The following is a 25751-nucleotide window of genomic DNA, read 5'->3' on the forward strand; positions in this document are numbered from 1 at the left end:
CTAGATGTACTGTTGTTCCGATGAAGAGCCTGTATACAATTTAGAAAGGAAAAAAAGGATCTCTTGTGCATATGGATAATACAGATATCTGAGCCATTTGCTCTTCCATGCTTAGAAAATTCAATGGAACAGGTGGATGTGCACGTTCTATTGTAGCTAGTTTAAATGAACAAACAAAACCTCACTTGGGTCATGATTATTATGCAATTTACAAACTGGTAATGTAATCCTCAAGCAGTATGATAACACAGTACATTCAGCGTGGACAACTAGGAAAACTTAAGAGTACATGATTCATGCAAAAAATCAGTTATTCCTTTGAAATGTATCTACCTACCTCCACTACATACGCATTTAATGTCCAACAATTTCCTCAGTGCAACATCACATATTGTCCCTCAGAATAGGTTGAAGTGATTCCACTCAGCTACATCAAAAAATTCCAGGTACTTTCATTGCTTGCTTTCACCTACATAACCCTATTTGATGTCGTCAGATGAGGAGCTTCTGCTTTAAGCGAAAATGCATGTCAGAAGCTCATGTGAGGTTGCTCAGGAAATCATGACCCAACACTGTGCATGAGCTTAAGAGATAACAGCAGGCCCATTTGATTATGTTTTTATAAACACACACAAGAGCTCTTTGTCACTTTCCCAGGTTAACTGTCTGTACTCTGACACAAATACCATATTGATATGAGTGATGATCCTGCTGCGTTGTTGTAAAGTCAACAGTACTTAAGAACAAATTGTGTTTGTGAATGAGTCCATATATTCCATCCTGTCCACATACACAAAATGGGGCTAACTTCATCTGTTTAAATTAATTGAGTTCCAGCAGAAATGAATTTCATAAAATCAAAGAAGCATACAAATGTAGGACTGGAAGGGTCTTCAAGAAATCATCAAGTCCAGCCCCTCTGCTGTGGCAGAACCAAGTAAACCTAGAACATTCCTGACCACTCCTTTTTAAACTGTTCTTCAAAACTTTTAGGGATAGAGATTGCACAACCTCCCTTTGAAGCCTATTCCAGAGTTTAATTACCCTTATATTTAGAAAGATTTTCATGATCTCTAACCTAAATCTCCTTTGCTGCAGATTAAGCCCATTATTTCTTGTCCTTCCTTCATGGACATGGAGAGCAATTGATCACCATCTTCTTTATAACAGCTCTTATATTTGAAGACTGTTATCAGGTCCCCCCCGATTCATCTTTTCTCAAGCCTAAACATGCCTAGTTTTTTAACCTTTCTTCATAGGTCTGGTTTTCTAAACCTTTGATCATTTTTGTTGCTTTCCTCTGGACTCTTTCTAACTTGTTCATATCTTTCCTAAAGTGCAGCACCCAGAATTAGACACAGTACTACAAGTGAGGCTTCACCGGTGTACAGCATACCAGTTACCTCTCATGTGTTACACCCCACAGCGATTTTAGCCTTTTGCACAACTGCATCACGTTGACTCATCTTCAATTTGTGGTACACTATAACTCCCAAATCCTTTTCAGCAGCACTACTGCTTAGCCATTTTCTAGTTGTGCATTTGATTTTTCTTTCCTAGGTATAATACTTTGCATTTGTCTTTATTAAATTTCATTTTGCTGATTTCAGACCAATTCTGCAGTTTGTCAAAGTCATCTTGAATTCAAATCCTCTCCTCCAAAGTCCTGTCCTTGCACGTCCTTCCCCATCTGCTTAGTGTCAGCCACAAATGTTATAAGCATACTCTCCACTCCATGATCCAAGTCATTAATGAAAATATTAAATAGTATCGGACTCAGCACGGACCCCCTGAGGAACCCTACTAGATGCTCCCCCCTTTTGAGGAGCAAATCATTGCTGACTATTCTTTGAATATGGACTTTCAACCAGCTGTTCACCCACTGTATAGTAATTTCATCTAGACCATATTTCCCTAGTTTGCTGATGAGACTGTCACGTGGCACTGTGTCAAAAGCTTTACTAAAATCAAGATATGTTATGCCTACTACTTCTCCCCTATCCACCAAGCCACTAACTCTGTCAAAGAATGAAATTAATTCTGTTCAGACCATTGTTTTAACAATGATAGAGGGATTTCCTCAAGCCTTACCAGCTTTCCACACTAATAGCTGCATTAATTTTGGAGTCTCCCAAATCCTAAAATGAAGTTCACTTATATAATAAATTTTCTTTGTGAAGCAAATGTCTCTCAGGATATCTGATTTTGAATGGAATATACATGCTCCAACCTTTGATTCTCCATAAAGCCTTATGTTATGGGGAATAAGAAGGAATTTGAGTTAAAAGGAAACAAATGCAACAGACTCAGGATTTTTTCTGAGATGAAGCTACATCATTGAGGGGCAGGTGTACTGAGGAAAAGGGGACTGTTCTGCATTCCTTTCAGGTACTGAAATTAGGGTGAATTCATTGAAAGGTTTTAATCTTAGGTCAGCAGTATCCATTTTTGGAATACATTGTTTTTCTCACAAAATGCTCCATGTTTCATTACTCCCTAGATCACTACAAAACTACAACCATGATGAGACAATGGCAGGATGGCACTGTAACAGCGCTGAAATTCAGCGGCCAGCACTCAGGGCCCCATTTCATTTCGTGTGACTTGTACTCCTGAGGATGAAAAGTGCACTTTCTTTAACTTCTGGGACGCCTTCATTTTCTGTGGTCTCCCATCATGAAAGAGAGCTACTATTTATTTTCATTATGAAGTTGCAGGGTTGAACTTTACTGAAGCATCAAGTATTCTACATCTTGGCTGAGTCCTAATTGACAGGGAAAAAATGCATTACCACATAGAAAGCCACGGTAACTTCTTTCCCACCTCACTTACATGCAGTGCAAACACATACACGCTCATTGTGCAGATATCATATAGTCTAGTACACATTTGTGTGGGTGGGTACAGCATACACATACAAAAGCTCCAGATGTGCTATTTATCTAGTTTAGTTGGCTGTTTCTTCTATAAGGCCAAGAAAAAAATTAATAATTTCTTTTACTGTTAAGGGGATTGGTCTTCCTCTCATATTTCAGAAAGGGGCTGGAAAGTAAAGGAAGCCAAACTTTTTCCTATTTAAGGCCAAAGCAAAGGAATGCCTGTGGCTCAGTTCTGTGCAGGGCCCGGTGCTGAAAGGGCAGGGAACAATTGATGGTGCTATTTTGAATTGATTTTTCTTTCCCCCCATTTTTATTTTTGCACATAGAGTCTCATGTCTAATATTTAGACATGATGAGCTTTGTGCAAAAAGTAACTTGGCTCATTCTTGCAGTGTTTCAACCCTCAATTACTTTGGCACAACAAGATGGTGAGTAATTCAAATTTCTTATGAGTTTATTTTTTATTTTCATCAGTTCATCTTAATAGAACATAAGAAAACAGTATTCCCAAGTCTCCCCAGGATACTTTTCCTTCACCCATTCAACATTACGAGATAGATAGATAAAGTTTTTTAGCTGAATACTAGAATATGTAGATTACTAACCAGAAGGTTCCTAAATGTAAGAAATGTTTTGCTTTTCCTGTGTACATTTTTCTCTATTTAAGCTGCAGTTGTTCTTGTTCTTTCTGGTGTTCATATTATAGGCTCTGGAAAGTTTTATTTTGGGGGGGGGGAGGGGTAATGATTTTGTTTTGAATGCTAGCTCTATGTAGTCTGGAAGTTATTTGTCTCACGTAATAAGCCTGTGTTTCCAGCTGTTTGCTAGATTGCTCTTCTACACCATACAGTAAGTGCTCCTTTGGCACTGTAGGAATATGCTTTAAAGATTTTAGCCTATAGAAAAAAAACTTAGAAATTGCAACCAAGGTTGCTGAAACCATTTTTGTAAAGCTGCACAAGCAAATATCTGTCAGCTTGTTGAGTTTTTATTTTTCACACACAGCAAGTGGGTGAATGCATTCACTCTGCTAAAAGCTTTTCTATCACTCATCTGCAGGCTATTTCAAACTCTTAGAAGATCAATTAACAGCTAACTGATCTTCTCAGGGAGGTGTGCAATGCAACAGATCACTGACACAAAATGAACCTGGAATATAGTGAAAAATTACTCTACACTCAATTTCAACTTGAAGTGATGATAACTATGATAGTTAACAGATGAGTTTCCATAAGAACACTTGATGCTTTGGGGATCTGTACTATTCCCTAGACATTGTCATCATTATGTTTCATATCTTTTTACTCTTAAGGTGTGAAATAATACTTTTGTCTTCTAAATGTGAAAGAGATGTTCATGCATGAAAGAAGCTAATAAAATAGATAATTTGATAAATGACAGCAAATTAATATAAAATGCAGAGCAGTCAAATGCAGCCAAACTTTTTATACACACACCCAGCCCTGGTCAAAAAAAAGGAAACTATTAGAAATGATTACTTTAACAAATTGATGGCCAACTTGTCTGTGAAAGCAGAGCTAGAAAGCAACCTGTGCATCAGGGTTTACTATATTTCTAACAGGATGTTTGAGCAATGGAACAATTGGAGCCTAGGATGAATGTTTCTTTTGTGAGCAAATCAGGTACTATAATCTGTAACAAAGAAGTGCCCAAATGAGTTCCAAATGTCAATAAAAAGAATATTGCAAAGCCAGAGGAAATTTATGCAGTGGAGACTCTTCTCTGTTTACAGCAACAAAATTAATTAACATGTTTTTTCACTGTAGATAATGGGATCCTTAGCCACCAGCCACCCACAGTGAAAATCACCCTCAGTTTGATCTCCCTTTTCAAGAAAACCCTCCTGCATGTCATCCCCTGACAAGACCCTTCCCCTCACTTTGGTTGTCCCCAGACTTTACTGTGTTACAAAACACATTTGTTCTAGTAATGGTCAATTTTGCACATAGAAAGAAACAGTTATGTCTAAGAAATGTTTGGCACATTCAAAGTGCATGGTATGGCAACATTTCCTTACTGGGCTAGTTTCCATATGGGTTAGAGAGAGATGGTTAGTTTGATGAAGCTGGTAAAACATCAGTCAATCAAATTGTAAATGCAACTGAAATTGAATATCTCTTTTTGGTTTGCTCAGAATATAGAGTACTGTCCTTACTCTGGAAAGTACTTTTCCACAAGGTTAAAAATCTGTTCACTCTTCTGAAATTGCTCCTATTTTTTCTCCCACCCTGCATCCCATGGACATACTCAAAAAATGAATAATACAAAGATAATTCAGAGAGTTGACCATTAATATTGTTAATGCATGTACAGTGCATTGATGGGTTTGAGAGCTAATGTTTCCATGTCTGAAAAGAGAATTTCCAGACATGCTGAATTGCTGTCTCAAAAAGAATGTTTATATGGTTTGTATCAAAAGCAAGTCAATATAAAATTTTCCTTGGAAAATCTTGTCAGTAGACAAGCCTTGGCAAAGATATTAAGGAAGCTGCTGAGTAAACAGTGTGTTCATAATAGTCAGATGTAGCTCTGGGCTATGAGTTTCTTAGTTTTTCTGTAATAACCGGAAAGGGAAGTTTAAACACAGTCTAAGATCGAACCTCTACTCAGCTCAAGTTATGGATATTATGGAATATGAAATGTTCATTTACTAACACTAATCCAGGCTATAAAATGTCTTGATAATCTAGCTAGAGTTCTTGTGAACAAAAATATTTCGCTTGAGATGGGCTAAACGTAGATTTTCTGATCTGTGTTAAAAGTTTCATCAGTTTAAGATATCTTCACAAACCTCTTTCATAATGAAGTGCCATCTAGTGACTGGTAGTTCTGCTTCACCTGCAACAAATGAAGATTCAGAGTCAAGAAATGAATACTTAATACTCACGTGTTACATTATTGAATCAGTGGTTTGGGAGCTATTTAATTATACAAGGCCCAATTCTGCCACCCTTACATCGGGCAACATTTACTCGCCTTTAAATAATAATAATAATAAATTATTGTTATTATTTATTTTATTATTATGAAACAGAAGTGTTGCATTCTGGCCAACTCTGTCCCAAAGTTACTGTAACTTTGAAAATAATTTGTGCAGAAAATTGTTGGTGTTGACAAATCTGAGACTAAAACCTTACTCCTGTGAATACAATTCTTCTGGTCAGGTATGTACATGTTCCTGGAAAAGAGTCAAATTATAGAAATAATATTTAAATTACACATCTTTGAAAGAATTTATATACACCCATTTAAAGGTATTTTAAAATATATGGAACATAATAGAAGTTATTCTATCCTAAAAGCCCTGCTTCAAGCCACAAATATTCACCTATATAGGGTTACCAAATAGCAACTGTGAAAAAACGGGATGGGGGTGGGGGATAATAGGCAGCTACATAAGAAAAAGTCCCAAAAAACAGGACTGTCCCTTTAAAAACAGGACATATGGTCACCCTAACCAATATCATAGGTGACTGAAGTTCACTGTAACACACAAACTTTGTTACTAGTACAGAAGTAGCAGGGAGTGAGACTAGTTTTCTCTGTGTTCCTATAATGAAACCTGTTTTAAGAAAGACTGCTGCAAACATATTGGGTTACACCTATCTGAAGGCTCCTTTACACTGCCAGAGTGGTGTAAAGGAGCTTCTGTGTCTATAAGAATCGGGGCCAAGAACTGAGTACAATTCTGCTTCACTGTTATTAGACCCTGCTTTCATTCCCTTGAGTAGTTCCTTAAAATGGCTTTCAAACTGTTACCCAGCCAACACTATTTCCCACCAGCCTTTGCTAGCAATAGATCATCCATACCCACAATGAGTATAAGGAGATTTTGGAGAGCTAGGGCCTGATTGTTCTCTTATTTACACCCTGTAAATTGTGAGTAACTCCACTGGAATGATCAGAACTCCACTGCTGAAAAAGGAGCATGTCAGCAGAATCAGACCCTCTGCATACTTTGCAGCCAATTCTATGCTTCACGCTTATATTATAGTATAAATGCTGCCTCAACTGTTTGCTACAGCAGCACACCTCTTTCTTGCACAGGTGGACATCTCCTAAACCATTCTTTGAGAATGATGTTTGATCTTTCATATTAATACGGTATTCCAAGTGGCAGTTTTTAAAAAGTGGAATGTAGCCACCGTAAATAGGCTGCAGTAACAGTATGTTGTTGCTTCTGCATTAACTCTTCATTCTGAACATCTACATTTGATTGAATAGCTGCAAAAATAGTTTTATTTCTACAAAATAGCTCCAGTTTAAGATTATGCTTTTTTTAAACTGGAAAGTGTTAGAGCGGTAATGTATGGTTTCTAGAAGAATAGCAACATTTTTAGTGTTTGCCAGCATGCTACCTGTGCATTCATTGTAGATTAATCCATTGAATTAGCTGGTGAAACGGAAACACTTCAGACAGTCAGCAATGTCTTTCTATCACCAACCCAGACATCTCCTCAAGCTTGCCATAGTGAAGATAAAAGCAGGGTTAGACTGAGACATGCCTGGTACCATCAGTGCAGGGCCACGGATAACTATACTGTAGAGATAAACTGATCTATTTGGTGTTCAAATACAAGAGATCAGGTGTCTCGTACCCAAAGAAAATATACTTGGGTTTGTGCCACGTACATCTTATCCATCATTTAGCGAACATGAAGCAGATGAACACCAAAAGATAACAAAAAGGGAAGATAAGAAGGGCAGTAAGAAGCAGGATTTCTTTAGCTGAGCAAGTGAAAGGAAAGGCCAATGGTATGGTTGTAAAAAAATTATTCCAGTGGTCTTTATTAGACAGCAATAACATGCTGCCATGTGGGACACAATCAATCTGAGCATACTGCAAGGGCCATTACCTACTCTTCATGTTCTTTTGGATCCATTGTCTAAAAAAATGTCTCATAACTTGACTGAGAATTTTCTCAAGTTGATCCAGCTCCCAAAACATTGTGGATAAAGAAACTGGCACCTTGATGTAATGCAGAGTGGGCCCAGGAGATCGTGTGGCAGTGCACATCTGGCACCTGGATGTCTTAGCCTGTGCTTTCTGGCTACCAAATTTTAAACTAACGAATTGTTGAAACTTACAGTTTGAAATAAAAATTCAGCAATGTGTACCTCTCAGGCAAGACTGTGTTTTGGAAGAGTGATGTGTGACTTTGATTTGGAAAAATCTGAGCCTAAACTAAAGTCGGGGGAATCCAGCCCTTCAACCAAGTGTGCATGATTGTGTTAGAATGTGATTTCTCAACACCATTTAGATCACACAGACATTAGCCTTATGGGAGTGAAACCATTTGATTTCTTTCATAATTTTCCATATTTTGTTTTTGAGTTGAGACCAAGGCTAAGCAGACTGTTTTTGAAAGGGCAGTGGAATTAGAAACATCCACTGCTTTATTACAAAGAAGGGAGGAAGCAGAGGTTCAGGGTGTTGTCCAGCGGCAGTAATATTATTGTTAACAGACTCAGTATTTGAGTCAGAGCTATAATACCCACCCTCCTCACAGAGTTACAAATCACAAGCAGATCCTCTCTTCTTTTCCAGTTGTTGTGAAGTTTTGGGTCTTGAATTAGACAAATGTTACCACCTCTTGCCAAATGTTAGTTGTTGCCAGCCTTAGACAGTTGTTGGCTTTAAACAGTTCACTTGATGGAGGAGAAAAAAGAGCAAGAATTAGCATCCTTTTTTTCCCCTGTGCCATACTGACATGGATATCTTATTCAATCTGGTGCCTGGAATGCTAACATGGGTTCAAAGCTTGTTATGGCTCACTATTTAATCACAGATATAATAAATAACTTGGGACACATCTGTTTTGATAATCTGGAGACGATGATATGCATCATGGTTGGAGGGTGATGGAGGTTGTAACTAGCATTGCTGTTTCACCTACTAACATGTGCTTGTGGACATTTAGTTCTTTCTATCTCTAACTCTGCATTTTGGTTTAACAGCTGTCTATTGAGAGAATGCAGAGGCTCAGGCTGCCACGAGTGGTATTTGATAGCGTGGTGTGTTTTCTCAGGCTGGCAGGCAGCATGAACACTGTTGTTCTTGGATGTCGTCTTATGACTGAGCAGTAACCCAGTGACCCTGAGAAGAGCAACAATTGCAGCAGCCACTGAAATGATTGCATGCCCTTCCCAAAAAATCAGCTTGGGATAATGACTCTTCAAAACCTATGGTACTGGAGCTAGATCAATAGCTGTGTGCATTAGTCATCTCATTTCCAGAGTTCTCTTTTTGTTGTGTTTGATCATGAAACAAAGGGTCTGCTACAGACTGCAAACAAAGGAAAAGAAGAAAATGGGTGACAAGAAGTTCAATGGCAAATGGCTGTTGAGGGACTTGAGGTAACTAGATTAGATTCTGAGGTCGTTGTGGAAAAGCAAAGTGACATAGTAACATAAAATTTGTCACCAGCGATACCTAGAAACTGCGGGTGCACCTTAAAGAAGCTGGAATAACATCAATGTTATTCATCCTGAAACTTGCCCCATGGTTTCTCCATGGCCCTAACCTCATTGCCATGCAGTATCCTTCGAGTGGTGGCTTAGTAAATTATACATTATAATACTTCAGGTGGCTGAGGCTTCAACCAAGAACCTGGTCCCAGGTGAAAGGATTACTAATCATCCACTGCCTGCTTATCCAAAGCCTCTATGAAAGTTTATAAACCTATAATCAGACAAGCATCTCCATGGATACAACATTTAAATGAAAAATATATTTAGTTCTGTAATATTCAAAAGCACTTTAATACTAGGTGGCAAAATGTTATCTTTGACAGCTACTATTTCTTATATAGCACATTAAAAGTGCAGTTAAAGACTAATTTCTGGACTTTCTAGTTTTGATCTTTGGCAGCTACCATAATTAAGTTAACCTAGCTTAGTTTTTTTTAAAAAATGCATGATTTTTAACCTTTATTTTAACAATATTTTAACCTTAAAATAGTTGCAAGAATACTACATCAATCTATCTCTCGTCCCAGGCATTTGTCATAATAATAATATATCCTATACAAAACATTCCTGATGATTCAATATGGAGTTGAATTCTATAGTGCATGGAATAGATCTTGAAGTCCTACTGAATAGCTATGCAAATTTTACTCAAGCAAAACTCTTATTGTCCAGTGGGTCTTTTGCCGGAATAAAGAATGAAACATTCTCTAAAGATTTCAGAATTTGCCCCATTCCCCCACCCACTAAGGTTAAGGACAATTATTGTTTGTTTGTATACAGTAGTCAGCATACTCCCTTCCACTGACACAAATGGAAGGGACTTAACATACTTGAAATCCTTCTTAGGGAGGGGGGTGAGATGCTATTTCTCTGTATTTCCTGCTATTTCCAGAGTATACTGTGCCCAGAAATACTTAGATTGGCTCTTTGTGCAAGAGTTCTGAAGGGTTTTGTAGGCAAGGTTACTGTTAGAGGAGGTTGAACAGGGGACCACAGGCACTCTTCACAACTCCATTCCATGCTTAACGCAGGATTTTCATGTATAATTCTCACTGAAATTAACGCTACTTAAGGTAGCACTAATACCCATGGTATCCTCTCTGTATTCTGATACAGAGCAGCCCCAAGGTGACAGACCGCACCTCTCCTTCAGGGACCATGCTACTAGAAGGGATGGGAGCAAAGCACATGAGGCTCTGTTTCCCTGGAAACACAGTCAGGGGATCCTCACAGATTTTTCTGGCTGTCCCTTCATGTGGTCCAGGCTCAGAAGCTGCCTGGTTTGGTAGAAGGAGACTCCAGTTTTTAGACATGTTTTTAATGTTTAGGGGTTAATTTTCCTTTGTGTATGTCTCCTTTGTGTCATTGGCATCATAAAAGGAATGGAAATAGTTCCCAGAGATGATGCCTTGGTCCGCCTTTCTTGGCTGCTAGATGGTGCATAGAGGGAGACTGCAGCAAGAACACAAGTTAGAGCAATCCTTAGGCTACAGTACATGAGACCAAATATTCGTTTCTCTTTTAGAACAAACAGTGTTTCATAAGAACAGCTATCTTCACTTCATAACTCTTCTCACTTAAAACAAAATCCAACCTCCCCCATGCATTCCTTTTTTTATTTCAGTACTAATCCTGCTGGCTCTAAGTTTCCAGAGCTGGAAACTGTGCCTGTTTCATGTCAGAATGACAATGGAAAACATGATATAACCAGTCAAACAACAATCGTTTGTTAAGTTTAGTTAGGGTAAACTTCAGACACTGGGACGTCTGGCTGTGTTTAGTGAAAATACATCAGAGGAGATTCTTTTCAGATTAGCTAAGAAACCACTTCCATTTTCCATGATTTTTCTCAAGTGCTGTAGTTTTATAAATGAAATATAAGAATGAGACTGAATATGACATGCACTGTAATAATACCTGCACTTTTTACGTACTTTGTTTCACACAAATGTTCTGTGAAAAGATGTTTGCCAGGGGACTGAATCACACACAAGGCATTAAACAACCTAAGAATATTTCTTTAAAGTAATGATGTTTATTTTAAGGTAGAATGTAGCCTCCTACTTTGAAGGCAAGTGTACACTGTGCCTTAGATGCTTAGTTATGGCCAAAGGGGCACAAGCACAACCCATAAAGTGGGATGCAAATGTAGCTTTAAGGCCTGAGCTGTCTGTGTGCATCAAACTGCCAACAGCCCCAAGAGACCAATTTTGCAACTGGAGATCACCAGTCTGGAGGCGGCCCCTGCCTGACTGCCTTTCCCCATCAATGTTCCCTACATCAGCTGCTGGAAGATGTTGTAGATGCTACTACTTTGATTCTGTGTTATCAGAGGATTCCCTCTTCCTTGGACTGATATTTCCATGGCCACCTATGCCAGCTTTAGGTCCAGTATCTTCCAGCAGTCCAGTGCAACGTGGTATCACGGGAGTATGGATGCCTATTTTCAGTAGTAGATTTTAAGGACTGAGTTGTGGCTGGAAGCTACATTCCAGGGTAATGCACTATTGGAGCTCCTTCCCAACACTGGTTTTATCTTCCACTCTGGGCCATAACTTGCTCCCACTGAAGTCAAACTCTCGTTGACCAGTGGGTGCATTATCGGGCCCTCTCTTGTGAATATCTCTTGGTTTTCATCCTCTATTTTTTTCTTCCTGATGTTTTCTCTTTGGTAGAGATGTGTGAACAAAATTGCAGCTCTTCTTTCAAAAAACATAACAGAAACAATTGTTCACTTGCACACAGTTAATGAAAAATATAGGAGGGATGCTTCATTGTTACTTTGCAGTTCAGTGTAGCTATTACACTGAACCCCAAAGAAACAATGAACTACACTGCCCGTGTTTTCCTTGAACTATATGCATGTGAACACAGCAATTGTGCTCTTTGGAAATCACTCTGATATTAGTGAGAGGCTCTTTTTGACTATTTGTCTGTCAATCTATGTTAGGATATCCTGCTTGGCTCTGTACAGACTCACTGTGATTGCATGCCAGTTGTTTCATGGAAGAATGGTCACCTGAAAGGAAACAAAAAGGCTATTGTAGTGGGAATTACAGATATTTGAGCATAGTAATTTAAAATCAGCTCAGATGTTTGTAAAATCTGTACACAGTACTCTGAACCTACTGTCCTTTTGGATGCTGCCAGGGTGGTCGTCTGTATAATAGCCCTCTTTTTAGTAAGAATCAAATAATCTATACAGAGAAATTTAAATCCAGCTGCATCTTTTCAGGTTAGATTAGCTGAAGAAAACAAAGTTGCTATAGGCTTGTTTCTATTCAAAATCTCCACTTTTCCAGTTTTCACAGACCCAGCCCTTGAATTCACATTTTTCTAACATCCTTAACTGTAGGGGGATTGAGGTCAGCAACAATGCTTATGCCCCCTTTAGACACCAGAACTCACTAGCAATACCAGGCTTTCTGCATTGTACTCTCTTACTAGCATTAGGACAGGTATTAGTTAAGAAAAAAGGATTTGAAATACTTAGAAGCCAGCGGCTGAAAAACAATGTAGCAAATTTATAGTTAACAGATGGTCCAAAAATTGGAAATGCCTTTGCCAACTGTAATAAAACAGCTACAATGGTTTGCTTTGTTAACTTTATAATTTTGACATAATAGTGTTGTAACCAAAACAGAGTTTTACAGCTAGCTATTTAATCTTGACTAGAAGAGATTCAAGGGAAAACTCTAGACACTGCCATACATATCCACTAAGAGTCCAAAATATGTATGGAGGCAGGTGAATGAACACAAATTGTTTTACAAATGAGGACAGAATGACACTGTCCTGTTCATACAGAATCACATCGTTGACTGACCTGTTCCATTTCTGAAGCCTTACAGATACTTGTACTTTATTTGCAGTCATGGATATGATTTCTTTCTATGGACAGTGTGCTGGACCTCTTTTTAATACATCATTTGAATATAAAGTTCAAGAGCCAAATTCTCCACTGATTTACGACCCATGTCAATTCATTGAAGTCAATGAAATTGCACAGGGCATTATGTTAGTGCAGACCCCTGCTGCTTTATTCATCTCTGATATATTTCATCAAAGTCAGTGGAGTTACACTAGGACTGAATTTGCCTATTGTATCTGAAAACGTAAATTGTGTTACCATATGTACTGCACAGCACTGAAACATTTCCCATCTGCTGACATCTCTTGAGAAAAGCATTGAACTAAGCTAGGTTCTTCCAGGCAGATCTTAGAAACAGCCACTAAATAAAATATTTAGCCCTCTCATTTGGTTAGAAAACATAATTTTCCATGCCTCATTTTGGATTTTAATTACTTGATAGAAATTGCTTAGTTATGACCAGCAAAGCTAATCAATAAAAAATTGGAAATAATATTTGTTCCGTTTCACAAGTTCAGGTTTAAGCTTTTAAATTGTAATAATTGGACCCTGTCCTTCAAGCCTCTTAGTGCACCTTGAACGCAGTGGGAGCTGAGGCCCCTTTCCCCAACCCCCCAAGAAAAAAAGGCCTGTTTTAAAATCTTTCCAGCGATTCCTGCTTGTAGACAGGTAAGAAATATCACAAGAACAGACTTCCTTGCAGTATTATGGCCTATCCATTTGTGGTCCCTAGGTACAGAGGTACAAGGTAATGAAATACATTTTTAAAGTTACCAGAGCTTTTTGAAATGCCCAAGAACAGGTGGTTTTGAATTTGAGGTTAAGAATTTCTTATGTGGAGACAATAGCATAATATTTCAGTTTCTCTTCCTAACACGGGTAAATGTCTATGAGTTTTTTCCAGTCTCTATGTTCCCACATTACTCTGATTTTGTCACATGACCCTGTGTGACCTTTGGTGTCAGTGACTTTAAGAAGCAGGCTGAAATCACTTGATTTCCAGTCATACAATCATGGATTGGAACAGATTCTCAAACTGATACAAGCTCAAAGCCCTGTTGTGACTGCAACTGATTTTATGGATCAGCTTTTGACCTAACATGTAATCAGCCCTGGTACTAGTTAAAAACAAAAATATGCTAATTATAATGATGAACTTGTAGGCTGATGAATAAACAGGGTGTTTTTTATGGTGAGGGGGAGGGGGACACGGGGGAGATGGAGAAGGAGGAAACATCAAAATATACCAAGCTTCTTTTCACCCTCCTACCCTAAAGATCATTTTAGGGTCCCTCTTATAAAACCCATATACAAATTTGAAATCTTAGCATAAAACCCACCCAATACGTGTATTCACTAATTCCTTTCATCAGAATGGCATAGGGAATTCAGAAGAATGGATAACATAATTCTGTGAGCAACCTAGGAAAAAAATGGTTTGCTGTATTTAGCCTATATCAAAATAAGTAGCTTTTTATTAAATAAGTTTTATTGTTTGAAATACTCACTTTATGAATGAAGGCACAGTGTGATCATTTCTTTGTGCTTACCCCATTAACATTTCAGAAATGAGTGGAATATTTTGCAATGTGTTCATTCCATGTGTTGAACACCAATTGAAACCAGTGAAACCAGACTGTAAAAATCACAGGCAGAATATAGTCCTTCTGTCAGAATGACACCTAGTCTTGCATACATAGCTAAACGAGCATCAGACATTTTATTAAGAACATCACTTATGAATGTTAAAATGCAAGAATGACTGGATGACATAAAAAGGCTAGATTAAATACAGTGAGGTAGACGCAATTGTTTTAAACCACACTACCACTGAGACAAACGAGATCATTAGTTTACTTAATACAAAGAACAAGATTTACTATTCTTAATCCAAACACAACTGAAAAAGGTAATGAAAGTGCCAAAAATCTGAGGATTTGTCTACACTTACTGGGGGAGTGACCTGCAGTGATCGATGCATCGGCAGTCGATTTAGTGGGTCTAGTGAAGACCCGCCAAATCGACCACGGATCACTCTCCCGTCGACTCCTGTACTCCACCTGAACAAGAAGCGCAAGGGGAGTCAATGGGAGAGTGTCTCCATTCGACATAGCATAGTGTGGACCCTGCTGTAAGTAGATCGATCTCCCTCCATAGTGTAGACAAGGCCTGAGCATAAGAATGAAGGCATTCTAAATTTTACTGAGCAACAAATTGTAATCTGGTGATTATAACACACATCTTGAGTTTCTAACAAACAAAAGAGTAACGATAGCTTAAACTGCAAACATTTGCACTGATTGAAGGCTTGAAAGGGAAAAGAGACAGATGGGGTGGATCTCAAAAGGGAGAACATTAGTTCCATGATATGCAATTCTTTCCACTGAGCAAATAGATGTCCTTTGGTCTCTATTGTGCATTGTCATGGAAGTGGGATGCTGTGTGCATCTTCTCACTGGGATAAGATCCCATCTCAAACTCATGAGGGTATAGCAGCATTATTAGCACTATTTTGTACTACTCCCCCTCCTCGCTGTGCACCTCTGTTGTGGGGTGAGGGGCTAGGACAGCAGCTGGCAGGGGATCCATCAGCATAGGGCTAAATAGAAGAGTCCAGAGAGTAACAGGTTGGCACTGGCCCTCCATCCAAATGTCCAGGCTTTGTGTGGATGTCCTAAGATACCCCTCCTCTTCCCCCTCACCTTCCCCCCCAATCTCAAGACAACTGTATGCTTAGAGAAATTAGCCCCTTTCCCACTCCATGTAGTGGCTAACAGCCTCCCTCCTGTTCCAATGGGATTCTCTAAGGAAAGACCACAAGATGAACCTAATTGATTTTCCTAGTCTGTGTGTGGGGTTCTTTTGTATGAGGATGACCTGGACCTAAATCAGCTAATAATGTTCACTAGTAAGCTGACATCAGAACTTATTGCTCTGGAAATCATAACTGTGTTGTAAAAAGAATATTATTCCTTTAGGTGTGGAATAATGGGCAGGCACAGATGGACTCTTTAGTCATCAAGCAGATGTCGTCTTGATGTAATTATTCTTACTAGCTGAGAGAAAGGGAAGAGAAATACCAGTTGTAGGCCCAGTCCTGCAGTCCTCCTTCAGGCTACATGCTTGTAGGATCACAATTCATTGATGATAGAATTGCTTATAAATAGCAACTTTATGTATTAGAGGGTTGGGTTTTCCCCCCATATTATACCAGCTAATCATTAATTTAGGACTAGCTTCTGCCACACTTACTCATATTAAGTTGTACCTTACTCTGTGAAAACTCCAGCTGAAGCCAATGGGACCACTTACAGAATTAAGATACTGCTCAGTGTTGTGAGGATGGAAAAGTCTGATCCTAAATTAATGAGTAACCGGTACAATATGAAAAACAATGGAAAAATGACTATTTATAACATCAACTTATATCAATTTTCTGAAAACAGCATCTCTTTCCACTCTCAGAAATTGCTCCTCTAATTAACTGTGTGCAATTCCTAGCGCTTCACTATCTAAATGCTTGAAAATGGCCTAATCCTGGACCTCATTGGTAGGAAGAATCTTCCTTGGCCAGCAGGGAGGGGGGAAGAGGGAAAAAGCTGGGAAGCAACCATCCATATTTTCCCCCTTTTCCAATCCCAACCCCCTGTCTCACCTGTTTCTCTGTGCTGGAACAGTGTGTTGCAGGGTAACTCCCACATAACTTCTACTCACAGTGACGTGGTCGGGGATATGTGTTGTCTCCTGTCTGTAGATGGTTTGCAGATCTCCTTCTTACTCTTCCCTACTGGGATGACTCCCCTTAGGACTGCTTAACAGGGTGCATAGCCAATTTATGCAGTGTGCTTAGACTTACTTGCATAGGATTAGGCCCTCAATTCTTTATTCTTCTCACAACAAAAACTGATTTCAGTGAACTCCTATATGTGAACTGTCAGAAGGCCTATCTTTACTATTGCAAATGTTAATGTGTATCTGTATGCCACACATCCTACAGAGTTCAAAAACATGCTAACCTCTTAGCCCCTTCCAAAATCCCAGCCTAAGTGAATTGCCCAAAGTCGCACAGACAGTTTGTGGCAGAATCTACAACTCCTAACTCCCAATCCTATGCTTTAAACAATTCCCCTCTATGAAGTACATTCCTACTGTTTATAGCTTGTCCGCTTGTATACATGGGAGAATATGGCTTATCAAAATGGATTAAATTAGTTCTAGAAGATGACCATTTGAGGGCAATTAAAGTTGAGATAATGTCTGTAGGTCTTTTGTTAAAAAAAAAATCCCATCTAGTTAAAATATTTCTCTGCTTATTTCTCCATCTCTAGTTTATAAGTCCTATGAAACAGAAAGTGTTTCAGACCTCTCCTGTACTTAGCACTTATCTAATTGCACAAAGTTCAAAACAGCTCAAAAATTTTTGGCCCAGCAAGCCAATGAGTTCATTATGAGTGCCCATTTGTTTCCATTACTGATCTTAGCATGGAATGAGCATGTTTGCTTTTCTTATAAACATCATCGTCATAACCGTCCGAGAGTCCATACCATTTGCTACAAGGTACGCATTTTGGCATTCTGCTTTTTTGTTCAGTAAGTGGAAAGGAATGCTGTTTCAAAAGCTGGGATGGTAAAACTTGTTAATGTTCCCATAAATCTATTCCAGAACATAGAGGAACTACAAAATCTTCCCTCTATATTAAACAACTTCTTTCCTTTCTACTTTATCCACATTTTCAATCAATGTTGTTTTACATTGAGGAAATACCTAATAAATAGAGCATTTTAAAAGAATTATAAAAGCAATGTTAGAATTAGCTACTCTAAGTAGCATGTAGATTAGATTTAGGTTTAGTGTCCCAAAATAGGTGAGAAATAAGAAAACATATATTACAAACACTTAAGGGGAGATTTCAAAAGCATCTGAGGGCCCTGACCCAAAGGCCATTGAAGTCATTGGAAAGACTCTCCTTGACTTCAGTGGGGTTTGGATCAGGCCCAAGGAATTTAGGAGCAAATGTCCCATTGAAAGTCAAAGGGTCTTGTACTCCTAAATCCCTTAGGTGCTATAAAAATCTTCCCTCACCCACTTTATGGCCTCAGTCTAACTCCCCTTAAAATAGTAGGAAAGGTTCCTATTGACTTCAGTGAGCTTTGGATCAGACCCTAACAGAATAGACTTTTTCAATTTAGTTTCCCCACCCACGGTTGAAAGCCATTATGTAACGTACTGGCTTTTGTGTACATGGATGACTGCCCTCTACAAGTATATCTTCACTGCAAAAAAAAAAAAAAAAGTGTGTGTTCTTAACTTGGGTTTACTGACCTACCATAGCTAACTCCGGTTAAATCAGCTGTGATTACATAGCAACTCATCTTTTCACTCAGGTCAGCAGCTTGTGCTAAAGCCTACAGGGGAACCTGGAGTTGAATTGGGATGGATGGAATCACACCAGCTCAGATGTTCTTGGTTTTCTCACCCTCTATTAGCTGGTCTGAAAACAAATTATAAATCCTGCTACTAATGCAGCTCCTGGAGATTTCACTTCATCCAAAGAGGAGAAAGTCTGTGGTTTTGGAGAATAAATGTAGATCTTTCCCCCCCTTTCATATATATGTGGTTAGCTGAGGATCAGAGTGTCTGAGTAAACGTAAAGCAAAAAATGACGACATGACAGGCCAGTTCCTGAGGCTATTGAATTCAATAGCAAAATTCCCCAGTCCTCAGAGAAGTCAGGATTATATCCCGTGTCACAGCTGTCCTCTCTCCACAAGAGGATGTCCAGATATGCTTTCCTACTGTAGTTGTCTGAACCCATCCATATATCAGCCAGATTGGATCCTTTCAGAGCAACATGAAGTATTTCCTGTCAACACTGCCTGGTCTGCCTCCACCCTGCTGCTAGCCTGGTTAGCAAATAGGAATTTTGGACTCCAGCTCAGAATCAATGTATGAGACAGGATAACACGTTGTGATTTCAGTGCTGGGGGAAAGCCTAGGTACTGCAAAGCATAGAAATCTTTAAGATCTGAACACTTAGGAAATGTTGCACAAAAACTCTGAAGGTACATACATTTTACAACAGAAAACTATTTCTATTTTGTAAAATGTCTTGCAGATGTTCAAGGATTTATTATTTATTTACACAATTACTGGCAAGCCATCATAGTCATTCTCAAAGAACTGAAATTGTTTAAAGCCAGTACAACTAGTGCTTTGAGAACTGGGATCAGATTTGATATTGGCTATTTGTTCTTGATACTTTATGAAATCTTAGTCTTTATATATACAAGTAAAAACCAGCAAGAATATCTGGTTAAGACAAATATTTGACTATTTCAGCCACAAGTTTAAAACTAGACGAGTCAGCCTTTTTCATATCCTTATTATTTTTATGTATCGCTTGTGAATGTTTTAGCACAGATCAGCTTTCCAGACTATTCTGGAGCTGTCTTTTAGTCTTTATGGGTAATGGATGATGCATTATGTCATAGCATGCTGACACACAGATCTACATCTGAGTATCCCTGGGGTGTCTTGAACAGGCTAAATCAACCCAGATGTAATTTTCCTCTGGAAAACCTATTTAATACTTTCATTCTGCCAAAAGCCTCAAAGATTTGTTCTGAGGCTTATTTCTTAACTGATTTAATGAAATCCAGAAAGTTAGAAGCAAGTACGAAAGTCATCATAGCCAGATGTCTGTGTGCTCTATTCTTCTTTCTGTTAAATCATGCCATCTACTGTAAAATAAAAGAATGACAATGTTACAAGACTCTTTAGTGAAATCAGGTTTATTTATTACCATTAAATTATCTCAGTCATTTTATAAGACAATTGAAATTCATTTGATTTTCATTGATACAATTTATTTTCATGGAGGAAAAAATGAAAACCATGTTTTACTAATTATGAAAAATTGTGTTTTGGGACAAGGCCCTATTTTGTGGAAGCTGTTGAGCATAGCTGATTTGGAAATGGGAATTTTTCCACCAACAGTGATAGGCTATGCTAACTATGGGCCCTATCCTGCTCTCCACTGGAGCTGTGCCATTAAGTTCAATGGGAACGGGAGCAGGCCTTATAAATTTCTGAGACGAAAGTAGCAACATAATGTTGATGTAATAGGATTTGAGAAAACCTGGAACTGTGAAAATGTGAATCCTTGCACTTAACTTCCTGGAGAATATGAAAGTGATATTCTTGAGCAAGTGTAGTTAAAGACAAGCAGCAGTTGGTAAAAAGCAGACAAATAGAGGTATTTGGAGCTGAAAATCTCAACCTTAAAAAGGTGACGTCAACAAAGACATTTTAAAATGCTTAGTTTTATATTTTATATATATAAATGTGTGTACATGCATGTATATATGCTCATGCACAAATATGTACACATTTATACACTCACAATGGTGCACATGCACTCATCAGCACAATGTCCTTTAGCTATGGATAATGATATTTTTATTAAACAGTCCTGGGTAAATTATGGTTTTGCCCTGGGCAGTGAACTAGAGTAAGAGAAAGGGCCCATTCCCTTCCCACAGCAAGGTGGCATAGGAAGCAGATACTATAGCTACAGAGACAGGAGGTACAAAGATGGGGTGAACAGCTCTGGAAGGGAGTATGCCCCTGCTCTCTATGCCCACCAGGCTATGCTGTGGGGCAGATCTGGCTATCCCTTTTAAAGAGTATAGCAAGATCTGCTCTTCACTCTGCTCTCCCTGGTGCCTGGGGTGGGGAGGGGGAAATTATGCCTCATTTGGGCATTGTTCCTCCAGATAGCACACGCGCGCACACACACGCGTCAGACAGTGACCCACCTGCTTGACCTCAGGAGCGCTTAGCAGAGGCAACCCTGAGCCCCTTTGCATGAGTCATTAGCAATACTGTAGAATGGCTTTCATTACAGAATGCTACTCTTCTTGATTTTAGAATACACATTAACCCTCGCCTAGTGATGAAATGTTGTCAGCCAGTCGTCTTCTGAGAAAGCAATGAGTTCACCATTGCCCACTGGCAAATGTTTTGTTTTTTTCATTAACAACCAATTATGAATGAGCTCATTTATCAAAACATTTCTTATGGAAACATTCAGCAATTATCTAAGAGAATACCAGTTTTCCCCCCCTTGTGGCTGACTGTAATGTCCTGACAGAATTGGCTCCTACAATGTTAGATGTGGGAATCCAGGCAGCCATTTTAGACGCTTGGAACAAAAAAACTTCTTTAGCTACATATAATGCTCAAAGGAGCTGTTTAAAACTAAAGCAAAGGGGCCGTCTTGGATTTCTTCTGTGAGACAAGAGAATTCAAGCAATTGCTTTACTTTTTTGTTTTATTTCAGGGATTTTGCGAGGTAGGGCTCAGGTTGCTTTAAATTCAGTCAACAAAATGCCTAAGTGGGGAGGGCCGGAGGGGGTGGGGGGGGGAGCTGGTGGTATCTGATGAAGTAAGCACATCTAACAGACAATGGACGGGGCAATGCACAGTAACAGAGGTTGAACATCCCTGATGCTCAGGCATAGGTTTCACTAGGAAAAGTAAAACTGGGAAGAAAAGGAGCTACTGAGCTGGGGGAGGTGGAGGTAATAACCAGCTCATGAAATGATGTAGCTGTCAGTAAATAACAATGTAAGACTCAATATAATTTAACTTCCACCCTGAAATAACAGATCAAGAATGCCCCTGTCCAGATAGTAGCCCCGGTACCATGTTCATGGTAGCCCAAATAATAATCTGAAAATTTTCACTCCATCCTAAGCAGAGAAGCATCCCACATGAACATCCTTCCAACTAGGGCTTATCATGGTCCAAAGTGGGGGGAGGGCTTCACTCCCTTAGCCACCTTGTTCGCTTGGTTCATCTGGCATCTCGACTGTTCTTAGCCAAGAAAAGAAGTAATATCTATCACCAGATGAGAACAGTTGATTGGTGTGAAGAGACTGGGAGCTCCTGCTCAACCACAAGGAAGCACTCTTCTGCAGGGCACAGGAACACTCCTGATGCTCTGATCAGGATCTCACTTGACCTGGAATATTTGCCAGGCACATAAGATACTCAGGTCCTTGATCAATGCTATTATTAGTGCTTAAAGTCCTAATGATAGCAATAATAAGAGTTTTTGCCTCAATAACCTCATTGCCACTACAAAAAAACATCATGACCTTACCTTTGCCTTAATGTTTATGTTTGATAAATGCTTCCAGTTTGCATCTGTCTTTATCTGTCACCAGTAAGGATCATGACTGCTGGAAGAACTTGCATTGTATCAATGCCGTCACTTAAAAAAATAATATAACTGTGCTTGAATCCTGCTTTACTGTGAGCCCAAGGGGATTCAGATGGAAATCTGTAACGTTACTGTTGAATCAAAACCATCTACTCCAGCCTTTGTAGCTTTCTGCAACATCTGACGACTTGTGGACAGTTCTGAAATATATTCTATACGGAGGCAATTCTGTTTGATGCTATTTGCTTGCAACAATGGGATTTGAGACCAAGCTCCTCAGCACTAAGAGCATGAGTTTCTGCACCACTTGAGCTAAAGGATCAAAGTAAATTTTTTAAAAGTCCAATTTTTGGAAGTGACTTGGGCACTAAGAGCATAAGGCCTATTGACTTTCAGTGAAACTTAGGCTCCTATGAAAAACACAAAGAGCAGCTAAGGCAGGGTTCAGGTGGTAGCTCCTTATTCAACCAGCCCAGAAGATTTTGGTTCCTTCCTACAAACCCCATCCTCTGAAGTTAGCAGCACAGCCTGCAAGTGACACTGTGTACCTGAAAAAACAGTGCACTGCTTTGTGTATTAAAGCAGACAAGAGGGAAGCAAGAGGAGAGGAACTTCATGGCTGACAAAGGAGAGAGATCAGGATGGTAGTAAGGGAGGGGAAGGCAGTAAGACATCTGGAGGGGTTAGGGAGAGAAAGAAGAGTTGGTGGAGGACATTGGGGGGAAAGGGAGGTGGACAGATGGAGGCAGGAAGACTAGACGGATAAGAGGGAGTGAAATGGGGAGGGACCAGTCATAGGAGAATGCAGATGAGAAAGAGACCAGGAGTGTCAGTCAATAGAAGGCAAGGAGACTGAGAGGAGAAGCCATGGGAATGGGGGCGAGAGTGAGAAAGCAGAAGGAATGTAGGGTAGAAAGAAACTATGGAGATAAGAATAAGAGGGAGGAAGACAGACATCAAGGAAGATTAAGGGAGTTATGGGAGTGGCAAAAATGCACTGGAGGGAAAGAGAAACTCCAGGCGGGAACTGGAGGGAAGAGAAACAGATCAAGGTGGGTGGGCAGTAATTGAGAACAGAGAGTACACTGGGATGCAAGCCAGGATGGAGAGGTATGGGGGAAAGAGAGAGGGAAGATGGGGTAGGAATAGAAGTTGACATAAACTCTGGCTCAGTCTTTCACTCAATGAGTAGGACCACTGCGACATTTGATGCTATTCTAAGTTGTCCATGTGACATTAGTGATACTTCAAGGGTACACCTGTGAAATATATGTTTAAAAATATATCTGGAGTCCTTATCAAATCTATTGAGAAAGTAGCATAAGAGGGTGATGAATACTGGTAAAGTTATGTAGACAACACACACTTTTTGTATTGATGAAAATTTAAAATGGTCAAGTGGGGTTAGTTTGGATTTATGAGAAATGTAGTGCTAAGTAAGTACGGAAAGTTGTTATTGAAAACAGTGGTTCTAAGGCAAAAGCAGACAGGCCTTTGCTGTAGCAATACTTGAGGGCAACCATTACAGCAAATAAATAAAATTAAATACCTGACAGAGATTTCCAGCTGGGTTTTCTATGTTGTTGACAGAATAGTATGACTAAAGCTATGTGCATAATTTGTAATCAATAATCTCTCCAGATACTACAATTACAGGGATTGTATGAATGCACAGACAGATAATTAACTTATTTTTGTATTTGTGAAATGGCTTAATTTGGAAAGACTGTGAATGACATGAACAGTTTTTAAAGCAAGAAACTCCATTTTTAAAGCGAAAATGTACCTTGTTTTTTTCTATACACAAACTTTCCTGGAACTAAAGGAAGTTTCACTTATTTGCTACAGTGAAGATGGATATTCATTTTAAAAACTCTCCTAAACCCAACCTGTCAAGTGCGTCCCAGTGTGTGGACTGTATGTCATTTTCAATGTGTGTGGAGACTAGAGATTTTTTCTTTTTACTGCAGATCTTTGTGTATGCATGTGTGCGCACATGCACTAAAGTGAATAGTTTAACACTTTGGACACATTCTCCTATTTATTGGTGCTGTGGCGCTCTATTGCAGATTATACAATCATTCTGCCCAGGGGACCTGATCCAAAGGCTACTGAAGTCAATAGACTCTGAATGGCTTCGGTTGGTTTTGGATTAGGCCCATAGAGCTTCCACTGATGTCAATGGGATTATCACCTGCAGATCCAGAGCAGACTTTGCATTTCCCAAAGAGAAGCTTTAGGGTGGTTGGAGGAGAGGAGAATTTGGCCCCTTGTCATTAATAAGACATGTTTAAAACAAAACCTCCAGTTTTCATTTTCATTTTCAAAATCCCATTTGAAGTATTATTGAGCATTGGTGGTTGCTACACATCTTACATTTTCTTTCATTCCTTTTCCAGTTTTAGGGGCATGTACACATCTTGGGCAAGTATATGCTGACAGGGATGTTTGGAAACCAGAACCATGCCAAATCTGTGTGTGTGACTCAGGAGCTGTTCTCTGTGATGACATCATCTGTGATGATCAGGAATTAGACTGTCCTAACCCAGAGATTCCATTTGGAGAGTGTTGCCCTGTTTGTCCACAGCTACCGTCACCTCCTGAAAGAGTAAGTGTAAACCGTTTATTTGAGACATGAATTGTCCTTAATCCACATTTACCCAAATCATTTGTCCATCTATACAATTATGTACTTTAAGTACTCTTTATTCAGCCTAAAGCCTTTAATATCTGATAACTGTTAAGGATGGGCAAACCACTTTGGATGAAATCAGAACTAACCGAAACCTTCACTAAAACTTAACCAACCCTTTAATAAAGTTCAAAAATCCCTTTCCCCCATTACTTTTCATTTTCTTGGATCTCTGTATTTCCTGATCCTAGCAGAGGATTGGAACCAGAAATGATGATAAAGTACAGTGGAAATGTTGTTGTTGCCATATATTCCATCCACTGAAAGCAAGAAGTCCCAGTAACCTCATAAGAAAGTTTTTTTTCACAAGAATTCTTGCTTAATTTTACAAACTCAGAAGGTTCTGAGCAGAGGCGACCCATGCCTGCCAATAGTGGGGGGAGGGGGGGGCAGCGGAGTGAGGGCAGCCAGCTTCAGCAGTGTTACAAGTATGCTTAGTCTGTGTGAGCATGCTCAGTACAAGCCAAACAGCAAATCTGGGGAGGAGGGGCCGACCCTGCCTGCTCCCACTCCCACGAATCCCCTCTAGTTCTGATCAACTTCAGAGAAGGAATGAAATGGTAGGTGCTTATTAGTAATAAAGCAGAGCC

The 25751-nt window shown here is 39.3% G+C and overlaps 1 protein-coding gene across 1 annotated transcript in view; it reads left to right on the forward strand.

Annotated features, from left to right (window-relative positions):
- Positions 1–2951: 2951 nt before the first annotated feature.
- Positions 2952–25751, forward strand: part of COL3A1 (collagen type III alpha 1 chain) — a 67904-nt gene continuing 45104 nt past the window's right edge. The window contains exons 1-2 of the mRNA XM_007069899.4: positions 2952–3307; positions 24869–25077. Of these exons, the coding sequence (XP_007069961.2) occupies positions 3229–3307; positions 24869–25077 (288 nt within the window). The 5' untranslated portion in view covers positions 2952–3228. The remainder of the gene's footprint in view (positions 3308–24868; positions 25078–25751) is intronic.

Source organism: Chelonia mydas, chromosome 11 (genome assembly GCF_015237465.2).
Source record: "Chelonia mydas isolate rCheMyd1 chromosome 11, rCheMyd1.pri.v2, whole genome shotgun sequence".
Taxonomy (NCBI): domain Eukaryota; kingdom Metazoa; phylum Chordata; order Testudines; family Cheloniidae; genus Chelonia; species Chelonia mydas.